Source organism: Solanum stenotomum, chromosome 1, assembly GCF_019186545.1.
Source record: "Solanum stenotomum isolate F172 chromosome 1, ASM1918654v1, whole genome shotgun sequence".
Taxonomy (NCBI): domain Eukaryota; kingdom Viridiplantae; phylum Streptophyta; class Magnoliopsida; order Solanales; family Solanaceae; genus Solanum; species Solanum stenotomum.
The window spans coordinates 50,859,610-50,873,948 of record NC_064282.1 but is presented as its reverse complement, the minus strand read 5'-3'; the positions used below and the strand labels follow the sequence as shown (position 1 = coordinate 50,873,948).

Sequence of the window (14,339 nt, the reverse complement as noted above, 5' to 3'; positions counted from 1 at the left end):
CGGAGCTGATGAAATCGTCAGAATTGGATTCCGATGTCATCTTCTTGAACTTTTGATCGAAAATGATCGTTCAAGGTTTATAAGCTCCAAAACACAAAAACTCGCACCAAGACCAAACGAACGACCAGGTGACCGAACTGTCAGTCCCAGCAAGTCATAAATGACTTGGGGTCGCTATAGGAACGCTCTAAACGACACACAGAAGGCAAGACACAGAAATGACCATGAGGGTCATTACAATATGAGACATAAATACTACTTAATACTTACTAGTAGATATCACCCATACACATATTTTTCTCTGTTGTGTATTATAACAAAAAATGATAAGTCCTCATAGAAAATCTTCTTCCTTATAATATTCAATACCTCTATTTTCCATAGTGTCAACCTATGGCATGACCAAACTATCTCAAATGATCTTTTCATATTTTAACTTTTCTAAAAAAATGCATACATGTTTTTAGATAGAGTGGATAACTATATTAATAATAACTAGATAGAGTCATTTCACAAATCACTGCAATGAATAACATAGTAGTTTTCCAGTTTGAAAAATTTATCACTAGCACTAGTTAGATAGATGTAAGTTTTCCATGATTCTCCTTTTTTATCTAGTCATTTCTTTTCTTTTTTTTGAATTTAAGGATGTAATTTGTAGTAAATCTAGGTAAGAATAGAGGAGATCAATACTCTTAGATTTGGCCAAACTACAGGAGAAATAATTGTTACTATGGTGAGGATTAATTTAATATACGATAGAGTTTGCAGTAAGTTTTAACAATTTAATTAAAAATAGAAGCTTTCAAAATTAATTTAACCCAAAAACATTTAACTTTTTTTTGAAAGAAAATTGAATTTAGGATGATTTTTTTGTAACACATTCAATGATTTTAGTGAAACTTAAGAGATGCAAGACCACAACCATCATTGATCTTGTTACATAATGTATACTATTGATGAATACACCTTTTTTTTCTTAGGCTTTTTTTTTGGTATTGTATCAGTTTGATTAAGTTCTTAAAATATTACATAAAACGTAGTAAATGAGTAGTTCACATCTTTTTTTTTAAACCTTCTCCATCACTTCATACAAGTTTTTAATTTACAAAAGTTTTAACTAACTTTTTCATATTTGCAACTTGGATATGGATAAGCAGTAAGTACAAAGTTGGTGATGAAGATGCAACATTGATGGAAGTTCCCATATCTTTACTTGAACATCAAGAATCAAAAGTTGATGTTGTTGAGGTAAGCTTTAGAAATCCAATTACAAGGCGTTAGTTTTCGTACTTTTGAGATATGCATAAAAATCTTTTGGTGGACTCTTGAACAATTTTTTAATGTTATTGTGTTATGAAAGAAAGAAAAATGTTCTTCTCTAGAGGTAAATGTATGGATTGTATAACAATATCAGCATTTAAATGTTTCATATAAATAAATATAAGTCTAAATTCTAATCCCCAATTTTACGGTTTTTAGTGAAGTCCTTCATTAATGCAAAAAAATGATAGGTCTTTCAAGATAACTTTCGTCCATATAATATTATTCACCATTATAAAAATTAAGGAAACATTATGCAAAATGACAAACATCTAAAGTATATTCTGTAATATAGTTATAGCTTCAACTATTTTTAATCCAAGTTACAGTTTCACGAAACTTTGCTATTCTGTTTCCCAATTATATAAATTCAGAATTTGTATATTTTGATCTCTAATTATAAAAAATGAGAATTTGTATAATTTATCTTTTGATTGTATAAATTGAGAATTTGTGTATGCTTACCCAAGCTATTTGTATACGGTTTAAAAAAAATTCATAATACATTATCATATTTGTATATTGACAAGCGTAATATACAAACGAAATTTTGAAAAATTTCAAAATGTATAAATTTTAAATTTATATATGTTTACCCTATTTGTATATTCACAAGCGAAATATACAAACGGTCAAGCGAAATATACAAACTACAGTCTCCATAACAAGCAATACTATAACTATGTAACACAATTACTGAAATTATAGCCATAGAACCTTACTATGTCTATTATCTTTTCTATTTCTGAATTTTTCTCTAAAATTAATTGCTATACTTTATAAGGAAAATTTTATTTTTAGAGAGAATTTTCAAGCATCAACATAAATAAATAATTTTATTAATTTTCTTTTTTAATGTTAGTTGTCTAATGGAAGAAAGATAAGAATTTTCTTTCTAAAGATAAAACATCGGAATCGTCTAACAACAACAACATTTAACTCTTCATTAATCCCGAACAAGTTGAAATTGATTATATGAATTTTCATTTCTCCATTTAAGCTAAATTAATAATTTCATAGTCATACAAATAAAAATAAGAATAATTTTTTTTAATGCATACAAATAATAGTAATAATTATAGTAGTAGTATGGGAATTTCTCTAACAAGTCTAAGACTTCTTATTTGTTTAGAGATTATATACACGATATCTAAATTTGAATGTATATTTGGCTGATAAGATGTGCATTAATAATTTCTTAATAAACTACTTAATATTAAGATGATGTATTAAAATCTGAATACTAAATAATAGGGCTACTTATTATTGAACATATAATATGTAAAATATTTCGTTATTTAAAATTTAACAAATACAAAGCTTAGAAAAAATGGCTAAAATGACACTAATCTATGACCGAATTTGTATTAACATACTCATACTTTATGGAAGACCTAGTACCCACTTGGTTATTTTTTAAATGAATCCTTTTCATATATATGCCAAAACTCGAATGTGGAAGAATATAAAGATTCATGAGATTACATTCAAAAGACAGTTAGTTTCTTTAAGGAAAAATTGAAAGCTAAATGAAGGGATCTCCATTTTACTTTTTCTAGAAAGTGTAAATGAGTGATAATGACCAAACCCCTTTGTTTTTACCTTTTGATCAACATATGTGTACAAACGAAATAATTTGTTTCTTATATTTTATTTATCCCACTCGATACATGTCAAATAATCACTTTGAAAAAAAATATTATGGGGGTCATAGGACCGCCATAAAGTCTGAGTGTGTTAGAGCAAATACAGTCATAGTAAATGTGTATTTTCTGGCATTTACCTTAAATGTAAGAAAACTAAAATTAATCTAATACTACATCAATAAAATATTTTTAAAAAGTTATATGATGGTTGAGGGTTGTGATGGCTAGTTGCATTGGTGGTGTATGTCAATTGAGGATGATGTATTGACTAATGATGGTGTTGTGGATAGTAGCTATTGATAGTGATGGTGGTGGAAGTTGAATGTAGTAGCTTGTTGGTGAGTGATAATTGGATAATAGTGATAACTAATGATTATGGTGATAGATGAGGGTGGTTGACAATATAGAATTGTGACCGGTGATGATAATTGTCGGTAAGGTTCAATGATTTTAATTCTAATGATGGTCATTGTAAATAATAATTGTAAATAGTAGTTTTTGGTGGTGTTAGCTGAATGTAATGATTTAGTATGGTGGTTTTTACGAATGGGAGTTGTGGGTAGTTTATTGTGGCAGTTGATAGTAGTGATAACTAATGATTGTGGTGATAAATGGTGGTTTACAATATATAGTTGTGACTTATGATGGTGATTGCTGATAAGGTTCAATGATTTTTGTTCTACTCATGGTTGGTATCAATAATAACTGTATATAGTAGGTGTTGGTGGTTTTAGCTGATTATAATGATTTGATGTGGTGGTCATTAGAAATGGTAGGTGTGGGTAATTTATTGTGGTTGTTGATAATTGTGAAACATGATGACGGTGAATAAATGAAATTGGTGAATTGTTATCTTTTAAGAAATCTTTGAATAGATATGTTACTTATATTAGACGATGTTGTAAATCTTAGTCATTCCTACCCATCAAATGAGTCTATTGTTAAAAAATGTACTTGATGGTTAAGGTGTCAATGATTAGATTCCAACATAAAATGATACACACTAAATGATTGAGACTTCATTGATTAATATTAAATCTTAATGAATCGTATATCATATATAAGAGAGAACCCTAGTCCCACCTACGTGGCTGTACCCAAGACATACACATGGCGCACTATGAAAGTCAAACTTATGTTTACTATACAGGTGAATGTAAGGAAAGCAGAGGCACCCAAAGGATTTTAGAAGAGAATAGTCAGGTGATCTGTGGAATGCAAGTTCAAATGGAGATTTGTTGTTGTTCGAGGGGGAAGGGAGACGATTATAAGATATACGGCTGCATCAAACGCGAATTGCTAAGAGGCTTAATCCCGTTTCAACAATATGACGATGTTTGCGTTCAACTTTGCCTTGTTGTTCATGTGTGTGAGGACAAGAAACTTGGTGAGAGATACCGGATTCAGAGAGGATGGGAGATAGAGCACGAAATTCACCACCCCAATCTGATTGGATTGACTTAATCTTAGTGTTAAAGTGATTTTCCACAAGCAACTTGAATTGGAGGAAAATGGAAGCAACTTTCGATTTCAACTTCATTGGAAATCCCTAGATAAAGTTGAAAAACTTATCAACAAAGACAAGAAAATATTTTTGACCTTCAGAAGATAAATGAGGAGCAGGACCCCAAACATCGACAAATAAGAGTTGTAAAATAGATGAACTTTTATTAATTGAAATTGGAAGATATAACTTTTGTGACTTGCCGAGTTGATATGCACTACAAATATTATTGAAATTTAAACTAGAACAAGGTAAACTATGCTTTTGTAAGAGTTGATGGAGCACTCGTTTGTGGGGATGGCCTAGGTGAATATGCCAACATGCAGATGACGTCCTGGCTCAGAGGAAAGTTGATGGTGACTTGGAGGATGATTTCGAGTAGGATGGTTAGAGATTGAGTGAGAAGAGTCCATCATCACTCCGAACTGAAATAAGAGGCGTCCTGGATGCTCGATCCTTAACAAGAAAATGAGAGGGATGAAATTCAAAAAACATGTCATTATCTCGAGAAAATCTTTGAACAAAGAGTAGATGTTTTGTGATTGAAGGGACATGAAGAATATTATTAAGCGCAATTGATTTAGAAAGGATGAGAAAATAGGGAATTACCAGTGTGATGAATGGGAAGCCCTTGTCCGTTTCCAATGTGAATTTGATCCATTCCTTTATAATCCTCAACATGATGCAAGTTAGAAAGATCAGGGGTGACGTGATGTGTTGCGCCACTGTCCGGATACCAATTCTGATGAGTGATAGACGGTGACTGTTGAGACAAATATGCTGAGGCGGTCGGGTTGATTGTGTGATTGTATCGCTGGAAACAATTTTGTGCGAGATGGTTCACACCATTACATATTTGTCATCGTGAACGAGAGTCAAGTGAGGGCCATGGATTTCCAGTAGATGAGCCTCCTCGATATCCTTGTATTCCACCACGATTACCGCCTCGGCCCCTATTGTTTCGGCCGTGTCCTCTATAATTATTATGGTTTTATTGACACTCATTTTGAAAGGACCGCTGGCTGAAATTTACAGAGGGATTTCCAGCCGAGTCTGGCATAGGCGAGGGTGACATTGAGAGTGATGATAAGGCCTGACCATGAATAAATTCATGACTCAATAGAAGATTGCAATTTACCAAAAGTAATAGGTTCTTGACGAGCCAAAAGAGTGGTTATGATGTCTTTTAATTCACACCAGAGACCTTTAAAAATATAAATATTCTGATCAGGGAGACAAATCGGATGGCGAACAACATCTCATTTTATGTTTTGAAGTTGCATATGAAGGTTCAGGATTCTGGTGTTTGATGGAGACAAGAAAGCAGCTGCAACAGCATTCCAAACAACCTTTGATGTGGATAGTCCAATCATTAGTGGAATCGTTTCTTCAGAGTGAGACGAGATGATGAGACTCATAATTAACTGATCTTGTTTGATCCATCAAAGATATTCTGGATTAACAACACCTTGCTCGCCATATTTTCCTGCAATATGAGGTGTTGGGCAGACGGTACTGCCATCAATATAGCCAAAAGATTTTTTCCTCGAAGAAACAAAGAGATTTGTGTTTTCTCAAAAAAGTAGTAATACAAATTGTGTCTAACTAGGAGACCTAACTACACTAAATAGCTATCCCTTTTCCCTAGGATTACTAGGTAGATTAGGAATCGTAGTCAAAGCAGGAGACGAGCTACATGTTCCAATAGGATGAAACTATTTATCACATAACCAATGAATTTAGTAATCTTTATAGATGCATGACCACAACCATCATTGATTTTCTTACAAAGTGCATAATATTGATGAACATTCATCGTTTTATTTTATATTTTGGGTATTCTATCACTTAGATTATGTTCTTAAAATGTTACTTGATACATACACACAAATTAGTAGCAAGTGAGAAATTTTTATTACTTTTAGAAAACCTTCTCCATTATTTTACACAATTTTTTGTTTTACTAAATATCTAACTAAATATTTCATATTTTCTTCTAGAATATGGATAAGCAACGTAAAGCTGGTGATGATAAGGATGCAATATTAATTGAAGTTCCAATATATTTTATCACACATGATGAATCAAAAGCTGATGTTTTCGAGGTAAGATTTTTAAAAGTTTCTCCAATTATAAAGTTTTTAGTTTATTTTCTTTCAAGAAAGGTACAAAAACATTTTGATGGATTCTTGAATAACTTTTAATGTTAATTGTGTGATGAAATAAAAAACAATATTCTTCTCTATATCTAAAACATATGGCTTGTATCACAACAACATCATTTAAATATGTCATACATCTAACAATAAGTTAAATACATACTCTTTCCGTTTAAATTTATGTGATGTAGTTTCACTAGACACAAATAAGGAAAGGCTTTGATATGTATGTTCCAAAATCATCCTTAAAAATATGAAGTTTTAAATATAAGAGTACCTTTATGAATATTTTGTCAAATAAGGGAAACCAACATGGTAAAAGGTAAATAGTTCTAATTAAACATTTGCAAAATAAGGAGATATGTTATCTTTTTTAAACTGATTAAAAAAAAGTGTGTCATATAAATTGTGATTAATAATATTTTAAATAATACTTTTAAAGGTTATTTTCTAAGTCTAAATTCTATTCTCCAATTGTGCCTTTTCTTAGTTAAGTCCTACATTCATGTAAAAATGATAGGTTTTTCAAGATAATTTTAATCCATATAACATTATTTATTGTTGTGAGAATATCGTGGATTAACTAGGACACAATCACAAACAAAGAATAGAGAAGACAAAATAATACAACGATTTAACGAGGTTCGGCTAGGCCTAATCCTCTAAGAAGATAGCGAAGGAGTTTTCCACTATGAAAGAAAAGAAGAAGTGTTTTCCTTACAATCCTCTCAAACCTTTAGGACTACATTGTGTCGTGTACCATGCTTTATAATCCCCAACTATACCTCTATATATAAAATTCCAATTGTCCCAAACCTATAAGAAAAAGGTTCTCCAAATCCTAGAAGGACAATATATTTCTTTTCAAAATCTATTTGGACGAAAGGTCTTCTAAACCAATAGGGATTATGAGTTTCCTAAAATATACAAAGGAAAAATTCAAAACACAATTAATAATTATTATAGAATTAATGTCTATGATGCATGAAGAAAGTTTTTATTTTTGAGAGTGAATTTTTTTTCAAGTATTAAAAATATATAAATATATATTTTTTAAATTCAAACCATGCATGACTTAGAAAATTACTATGGTATGACCTCGGTACAAAACTCGTGAGGTTATGAAGGAAATCAAACATCTACTCTTGATTAAACTCACCACATATGATAAATATTAGATTAATAAACAACCATGTGAGATTAAATGATAATATGAGATCAAGTTTAAACTTTATTTCTACAAGCAATTTAAATTTTTAAATTGTATTTTTTGCTCATAAATATAAAACCCCCGTAAGTTATGAAAACTATCAAAAGTACCCCAATTATTTATTTTTACAATCATACCAAATAAGCAAAAGTTCATGACAAAAGAACAATACACTATAAAAAAGTTATTCTAAAAAAAATATAATATTTATTGATCAAACTTTAATTTTGTTCAATGAAAAGGTAACATTAGTAATGAGTTGTAGTAGACTTTAATTTTGTTCAAGTACTCTTTAATTAAATTGACCATGGTCAATAGAATTTGTAACTATATCATCATGTTCACATTTTGTAATTATTTCATTAGTCCTTTGGTATTCTCGCAAAAAATTATGTAGTTATATCATTATTTTTTATATATAAAACATAAATTTGTGGGTCAATATTTGTATTTGAAAAATGTGAAATCATGATATGAAATTCTCAAATCAAGCTTTTCGGAGAATTTGAGATTTCATCTCATAATTTAAAATCACGAGATGAAATCACTTATCCAAATTCTTATTTTCATCTAATGATTTAAAATTACAAAAGGAAATTGCATGTCTAAACGCCTACTAACTAAACATGGTAAATTTTGATGAAAGTTGAACAAACTTTAAATTAACATAGAGCACTTGACTTACTATTATTACTCTCCTCAAACTATATTATAGATAAATATATTAAAATATAAATTAGTTTGTGTGACCATTGAAACTATAATTTCTTTACAAGAACAGAAAGTAAAATTTCTTTTTATGTGAAGAAGCTAGAAAAGTTACTAAGAAGTTTGAGTTTCTCAAGAAAATCATTGCACTTGTTATTGAAATCATAAGACTTATGGAAAAACATCTATTTCTTTATCTTTTGTGATATTCTAGAACTTTTATTAATTTCATATTTTCTACTAGAAAATGGATAAGCACTACAAAGTTGATCGTAGAGATACAATAATGGCTATTCCCATATCTTCTATTGCACCACAAACTGGTGTCTCATTGGTAAGCTTTGAAATTTTTATCTATTGTTTAACATACTTATTATAAGGTGTTTAGTTTTTTTCAATTAATACATGTACACAAATCTTTTGATCTATTCGGTAATAACTTTTTTATTTCATATGTTCTACTAGAAAATGGATATGCACCTCAAAGTTGATCGTATAGATGCAATAATGGCAGTTCCTATATCTTCTATTGCACCACAAACTGGTGTCTCATTGGTAAGCTTTGAAAAATCCTTTACTGTTTAACATACTTATTATAATGTATTTAGTTTTTTTTTTATTAAGACATATATACAAATCTTTTGATCTGTTCAGTAATAACTTTTTAAATCTTAGTTATCTTATGGAAGAATGATAAAAAAAATCTCAAGCTGAAAAATGTAAGTCGCATAACAACAACAACAACAACATTTAACTATATCTCAATCCAAAAAAATTAAAATTGGCTATGTGAATTCTCATTTCTCTATTTAAACTAAACTAATCGGGCTATAGTGACATAAATAATAATAAAAGTAAAATAGTAATTTAAATACATATAGATAATAGTAATAGTAGTAGTAGTATTAGAAGTTCTCTAACAAGTTTAACACCTCATTTCAATTTTAACATTGTATATAAGATGTTAAAATCTGAATGTGTACCTGAATGATAAGTTGTGCATGAATCTTCGAATAAACATCTTTGTATTAAGATGATGTAATAAGGTTTGAATGCTAAAATATAAGACTGCTTATGATTGTACATCTCTCAGTTTAACAATTTCCTTAGAAATAGAATCTTTTTAAATTAGTTTTCACCAAAAATATTAATTTAGATACAATAAAATTCTAATTTAGGATGAAACTTTTCATCTCACATCCAATTATTTATGGAATCTTAAGAGATGCATAACCACAACCATCATTGATCTTGTTACAAAATGCATAACATTGATAGTCAAATATATATATATATATAATTTGTGTGCGTGTGCATATGTGTGTGTAAATTCCTAGCAAGCGTGTAATTTTGATCTATTTTTGAAAGCCTTCTCAATTACTCCACACAATTTTTCATTTTACAAAATATCTAATTATTTTTTTCATACATTCGACTAGAATATGGATAAGCAGTATCGAGATGATGGTGATGAGGATGCAACATTAATGGACGTTTCGATATCTTTTATTGCACTGGAAAAAGCAAACACTGATTTTTTGCAGGTTCGCTTTGGAAAATTTCCTCCAATGATAAGTTGTTTTTTTGTTCCTTTTAATAAATATACTAAAATCTTTTGATGAATACCTAAACAAAATTTTAATGCTAATTGTTTTCTGAAAACAAGAAAAATGTTCTTGTCTAAAGTTAAAAGATATGATTTGTATCACAACAATATTTAAATATGTCATGTCAATAATAATAGTAATCAACAACAAGAAACCTAGTGTAATCCGACAAAATAGGGTATGAGAAGAATAAAGTGTACACAAACCTTATCATTACCTTTTTGGTAGAGTTGTTGTTTCTGATAAACCCTTAGCTCAACAAAAAATAGTCCAAAGAAGTATGTGTGTGTGTGTCTATATATATATAATTTGTGTGCGTGTGCTTGTGTGTGTAAATTCTTAGCAAGCGAACAGTTTTAATTTTTTTTGAAAGTCTTCTCAATTACTCCACACAATTTTTCATTTCAAAAAATATCTAATTATTTTTTTTATACTTTCGACTAGAATATGGATAAGCAGTACCGAGTTGATGGTGATGAGGATGCAACATTAATGGACGTTCCGATATCTTTTATTGCACTGGATAAAGCAAACACTGATGTTTTGCAGGTTCGCTTTGGAAAATTTCCTCAAATTATAAGTTGTTTGTTTTTGTTCCTTTTAATACATATACAAAAATCTTTTGATGAATACCTAAAAAAAAATTTAATGTTAATTGTTTTTTGAAAACAAGAAAAATGTTCTTCTCTAAAGTTAAAAGATATGATCTGTATCACAACAATATTTAAATATGTCATGTCAATAATTGTAATAATAATAAACAAACCTAGTGTAATCCGACAAAATGGGGTATGAGAAGAATAAAATGTACACAAACCTTATCATTACCTTTGAGGTAGAGTTGTTGTTCCTGATAAACTCTTAGCTCAACAAAAAAATAGTCCAAAGAAGTGGATGTTTGTATATATATATAATACTATATATATAAATATATATATATATATATATGTATATATATATAATACTTATAAAGGTCATCTAGTAAGCGAATTCTAGAGTTTCATTCAAAATTAACTGTACAAATACGTCGAAAACAGTTTTAGGCCTGACATAGCGTTCTAGATAGAAGTAGAAGAAACACACTTCATCGTATTGTGTTGATCTTTTAGAATATAAAATATTGATGGTCCAATATCTTGTGTACCACTTGATGACAAAATGTTGATACTCCCCACTTTGTCTAGATAAATTACCTTTTGAGAATGGATATTGGATAAATTTGAATTCCATAGATATTGTTTCGGTTGCAGAATGAGATTGTACCAAAAAATATGCATTACATGTATACACATACATTTGAACAAAGAAGGCAAAATTGGATCATCAATAATATTTCTCGTCCAGGTGGCTTAATAATAGATTATGTAAGTTTCCTTTTGAATAATCTGCATGTTTCCCTGTCAACAAAATTGATTATGTATATTTTTTTTTATGAGATTGTGAAAAAATAAGCATTTAATAATTATTGATAAACACATCTACCTTCATTTGGAGACAAACAAAAAGTTTCGATCTTTGATAGAAATGTATAAATTTGTTGTATATGGGGAAGTTCCTGAAATAACAAAGAAATCAAGAGAAAATGAAGAAACATCGCAGGTTAGCTCAAAAACATTATATTAGAATACATAATGAGATTAACTCTTTTATACATTATCATCAATGATTTAATTTGCAGGTGACACCGAGATGTAAAGCACATGTGCGCGGTAAAAAGTTGATCACAAATTATGTAGTTGGAGCATGTACTAAATCTTACAATGGGGTATACATTAAAAATCGGGGAGAAGCTAACTACTTATCTGAACGTGACATCCCTTCCAACATTGGTAAGTTAGTTACTATATATATTGATATCATTGTTGTTGTTTTCACGTTCATTTTCTTTGCCTTAGTTGATTTTTATAATTTTGTAATTTTTTTATGGGCAGAAAAAAAGAGAAAAAGAGTAAATGAAGATTTATATGGGCATCAACAAGTGAACTTGGGAGATGATGCAACACGTGTCAACTCAGGAAATGCTACATTAAGTACTCCAATGCAGTCTTTTCTTTACCTTTGGAATTTTGAGCTCATACCCGAGGCACACTATGAAAATCTTTATTAGAAAAAATGTTATTGTATTAGTTATTCAACTGAATATTTTTGAAAGTTATCTTTCTTAGGTTATTTATGAAAACTATTGAATTCTGACTTTGTATTGTAATGTGCATTATATTTAAAGTTTGATTTTACCATTTTAAGACTAACAATTTGGTTTCGAAAAACTTATAGTATTCTTTTTGTCCTAATATTATTGTTCATATTAGCAAGATAAAAAATAATAAAATTTGTTGAAATGTTGATTGAACTTCTTCCTCCTCCCCTCCTTTTCCTCTTCTTCTTCCTCTTCTTCTTTAATAACACATTATCAGCGTACCATGATTTTTGATAATACTAATATGATAGAGGGCTTGAGAAAAACCATTATACTTTTGCCTAGGAGAGATAAAGTCATCATAGATAATGTTATATTTTCTCCTAAGTTTCGAAGAAACTTGTTGATTTTTGATGATATTCATAAAAATGATTATCATATTAAGACAATGGATGAAATGAATCTTGAATATTTTCGTATCACCAAGAATGTCTATGAGAAAACATGTGTTATCTATAAGTTCTCTTCTTTAACTTCTAGCTTGTATTGTATAAAGATTAGTGGAATTGAGGCACATTTTATATTAAATAAAAAATTTACTAATCCCATTAGTTTTGTAGTTTGGCATTATTGTGTGTGACATCCTGGATTTATAATGATAAGATGAATTATAAGAAAATCAATTGGACATTCAGAACGTGAAGATTCTTTTAAATGGTGAATTTTCTTATTTGTTATCAAGACAAGTTAATTATGAGAATATCACCAATAAAAGTTGTGATTGAGCCCCCTACGTTTTTATAACATATACATGAGGATATTTGTGGACTTATTCATCCACCTGGATCATTTAAACACTTTATGATCCTAATAGGTGCTTCTTCTAAATGGTCACATGTATGGCTATTGTAATCTCACAGTTTGGCCCTTGAAAAATTGTTGGGACAAATATGAAGATTATAAGTATAGTCTGATAATAAGATCTAGTTTATTTGCCTTGATAACTCTGCGAAGCTTTCATCCCATGTTTTTAAAGATTATTGCCTATTAATTAGATAAAAATTGAACATGTTGTAGCTCATGTACATACTTAAAATGGCCTTGTTGAGTTATTAATTAAACATCGGTAGTTGATATGAAGACCATTATTTATGAAATATAGATTGTCCATATTTATGTGGGGTCACACAATTCTGCATGCTAAAACACTTGTTTGTCTAAGACCGATATATTATCATATGTTTTCTTTAATGTTGTTGATTTTGGATGTAAAACTAGAATGGACGGGAGCGGGGGGAGGGGGGGTATTCTATGCCTAGAGGTCAGTTTATTTCTTATATATCTAATGACTCGTTCCCGTTGTTATGAAAAAGCCAATGGGGAAGGAATTGGGCCAGAAAACTTTTGAGTAGTAACTTGGAAATTTCTAGCCTAGGCCAGACTTAGATGAAATCCAGGTGAGGTCTAGGGAAATCTGGTAATGGATGAGGGATTTAATTGTGAGTTTGATCAGATGAGTGGATAGCTAGGAGGTTAAGGAGCCTATACGGATTTACGGAATCAAATTTAGGCTAGTAGAACTCCCGAAACTGATCTTGGCGTGAAAGGGTAGTTTTACAACATCTTGGTTTGAAGGTGTTTTGTGAAATGGGATCTTGGAACTCAAATTCTGAGGTTCTATCTCTGTCCAAGCCACTGGGGAGGGATTAATGTCACCAGGGCCGGGCCGCTGTGCGGGATAGGGCCCACCGTGGTGGGTCAGTCGCGACTTAAATCGGGGAAAACCCCCAAAATCGTTATTTTCTACAAAACTTCATTCTTGAGAGTTAGGAGATGACCCAAGGCAGTTTCTTCTCAGATTTCCATGATTTCTCTTACTAAAGGTAACTTAATTACTCCCCTAATACGTATTTCGATTCCTAGAACTTAGAATCCTCGTTAATTATAGTTGGGGGAGGGTTTTGGCCTGATGATTAATTGTGGCAAAAGCCCTAGTTGAACATTAGGATCATGGTTTTGGCCTTGGGTTGATATAATGATATAAG

General features: G+C 30.2%; 1 protein-coding gene across 1 annotated transcript in view; it reads left to right on the top strand.

Moving 5' to 3' along the window:
• Nucleotides 1–12,264, top strand: part of LOC125854016 (uncharacterized) — a 57,525-nt gene extending 45,261 nt beyond the window's left edge. The window contains exons 6-15 of the mRNA XM_049533677.1: nucleotides 1,165–1,251; nucleotides 6,474–6,578; nucleotides 8,795–8,884; nucleotides 9,016–9,105; nucleotides 9,990–10,094; nucleotides 10,602–10,706; nucleotides 11,408–11,519; nucleotides 11,632–11,756; nucleotides 11,836–11,986; nucleotides 12,089–12,264. Of these exons, the coding sequence (XP_049389634.1) occupies nucleotides 1,165–1,251; nucleotides 6,474–6,578; nucleotides 8,795–8,884; nucleotides 9,016–9,105; nucleotides 9,990–10,094; nucleotides 10,602–10,706; nucleotides 11,408–11,519; nucleotides 11,632–11,756; nucleotides 11,836–11,986; nucleotides 12,089–12,264 (1,146 nt within the window). The remainder of the gene's footprint in view (nucleotides 1–1,164; nucleotides 1,252–6,473; nucleotides 6,579–8,794; nucleotides 8,885–9,015; nucleotides 9,106–9,989; nucleotides 10,095–10,601; nucleotides 10,707–11,407; nucleotides 11,520–11,631; nucleotides 11,757–11,835; nucleotides 11,987–12,088) is intronic.
• Nucleotides 12,265–14,339: the final 2,075 nt, after the last annotated feature.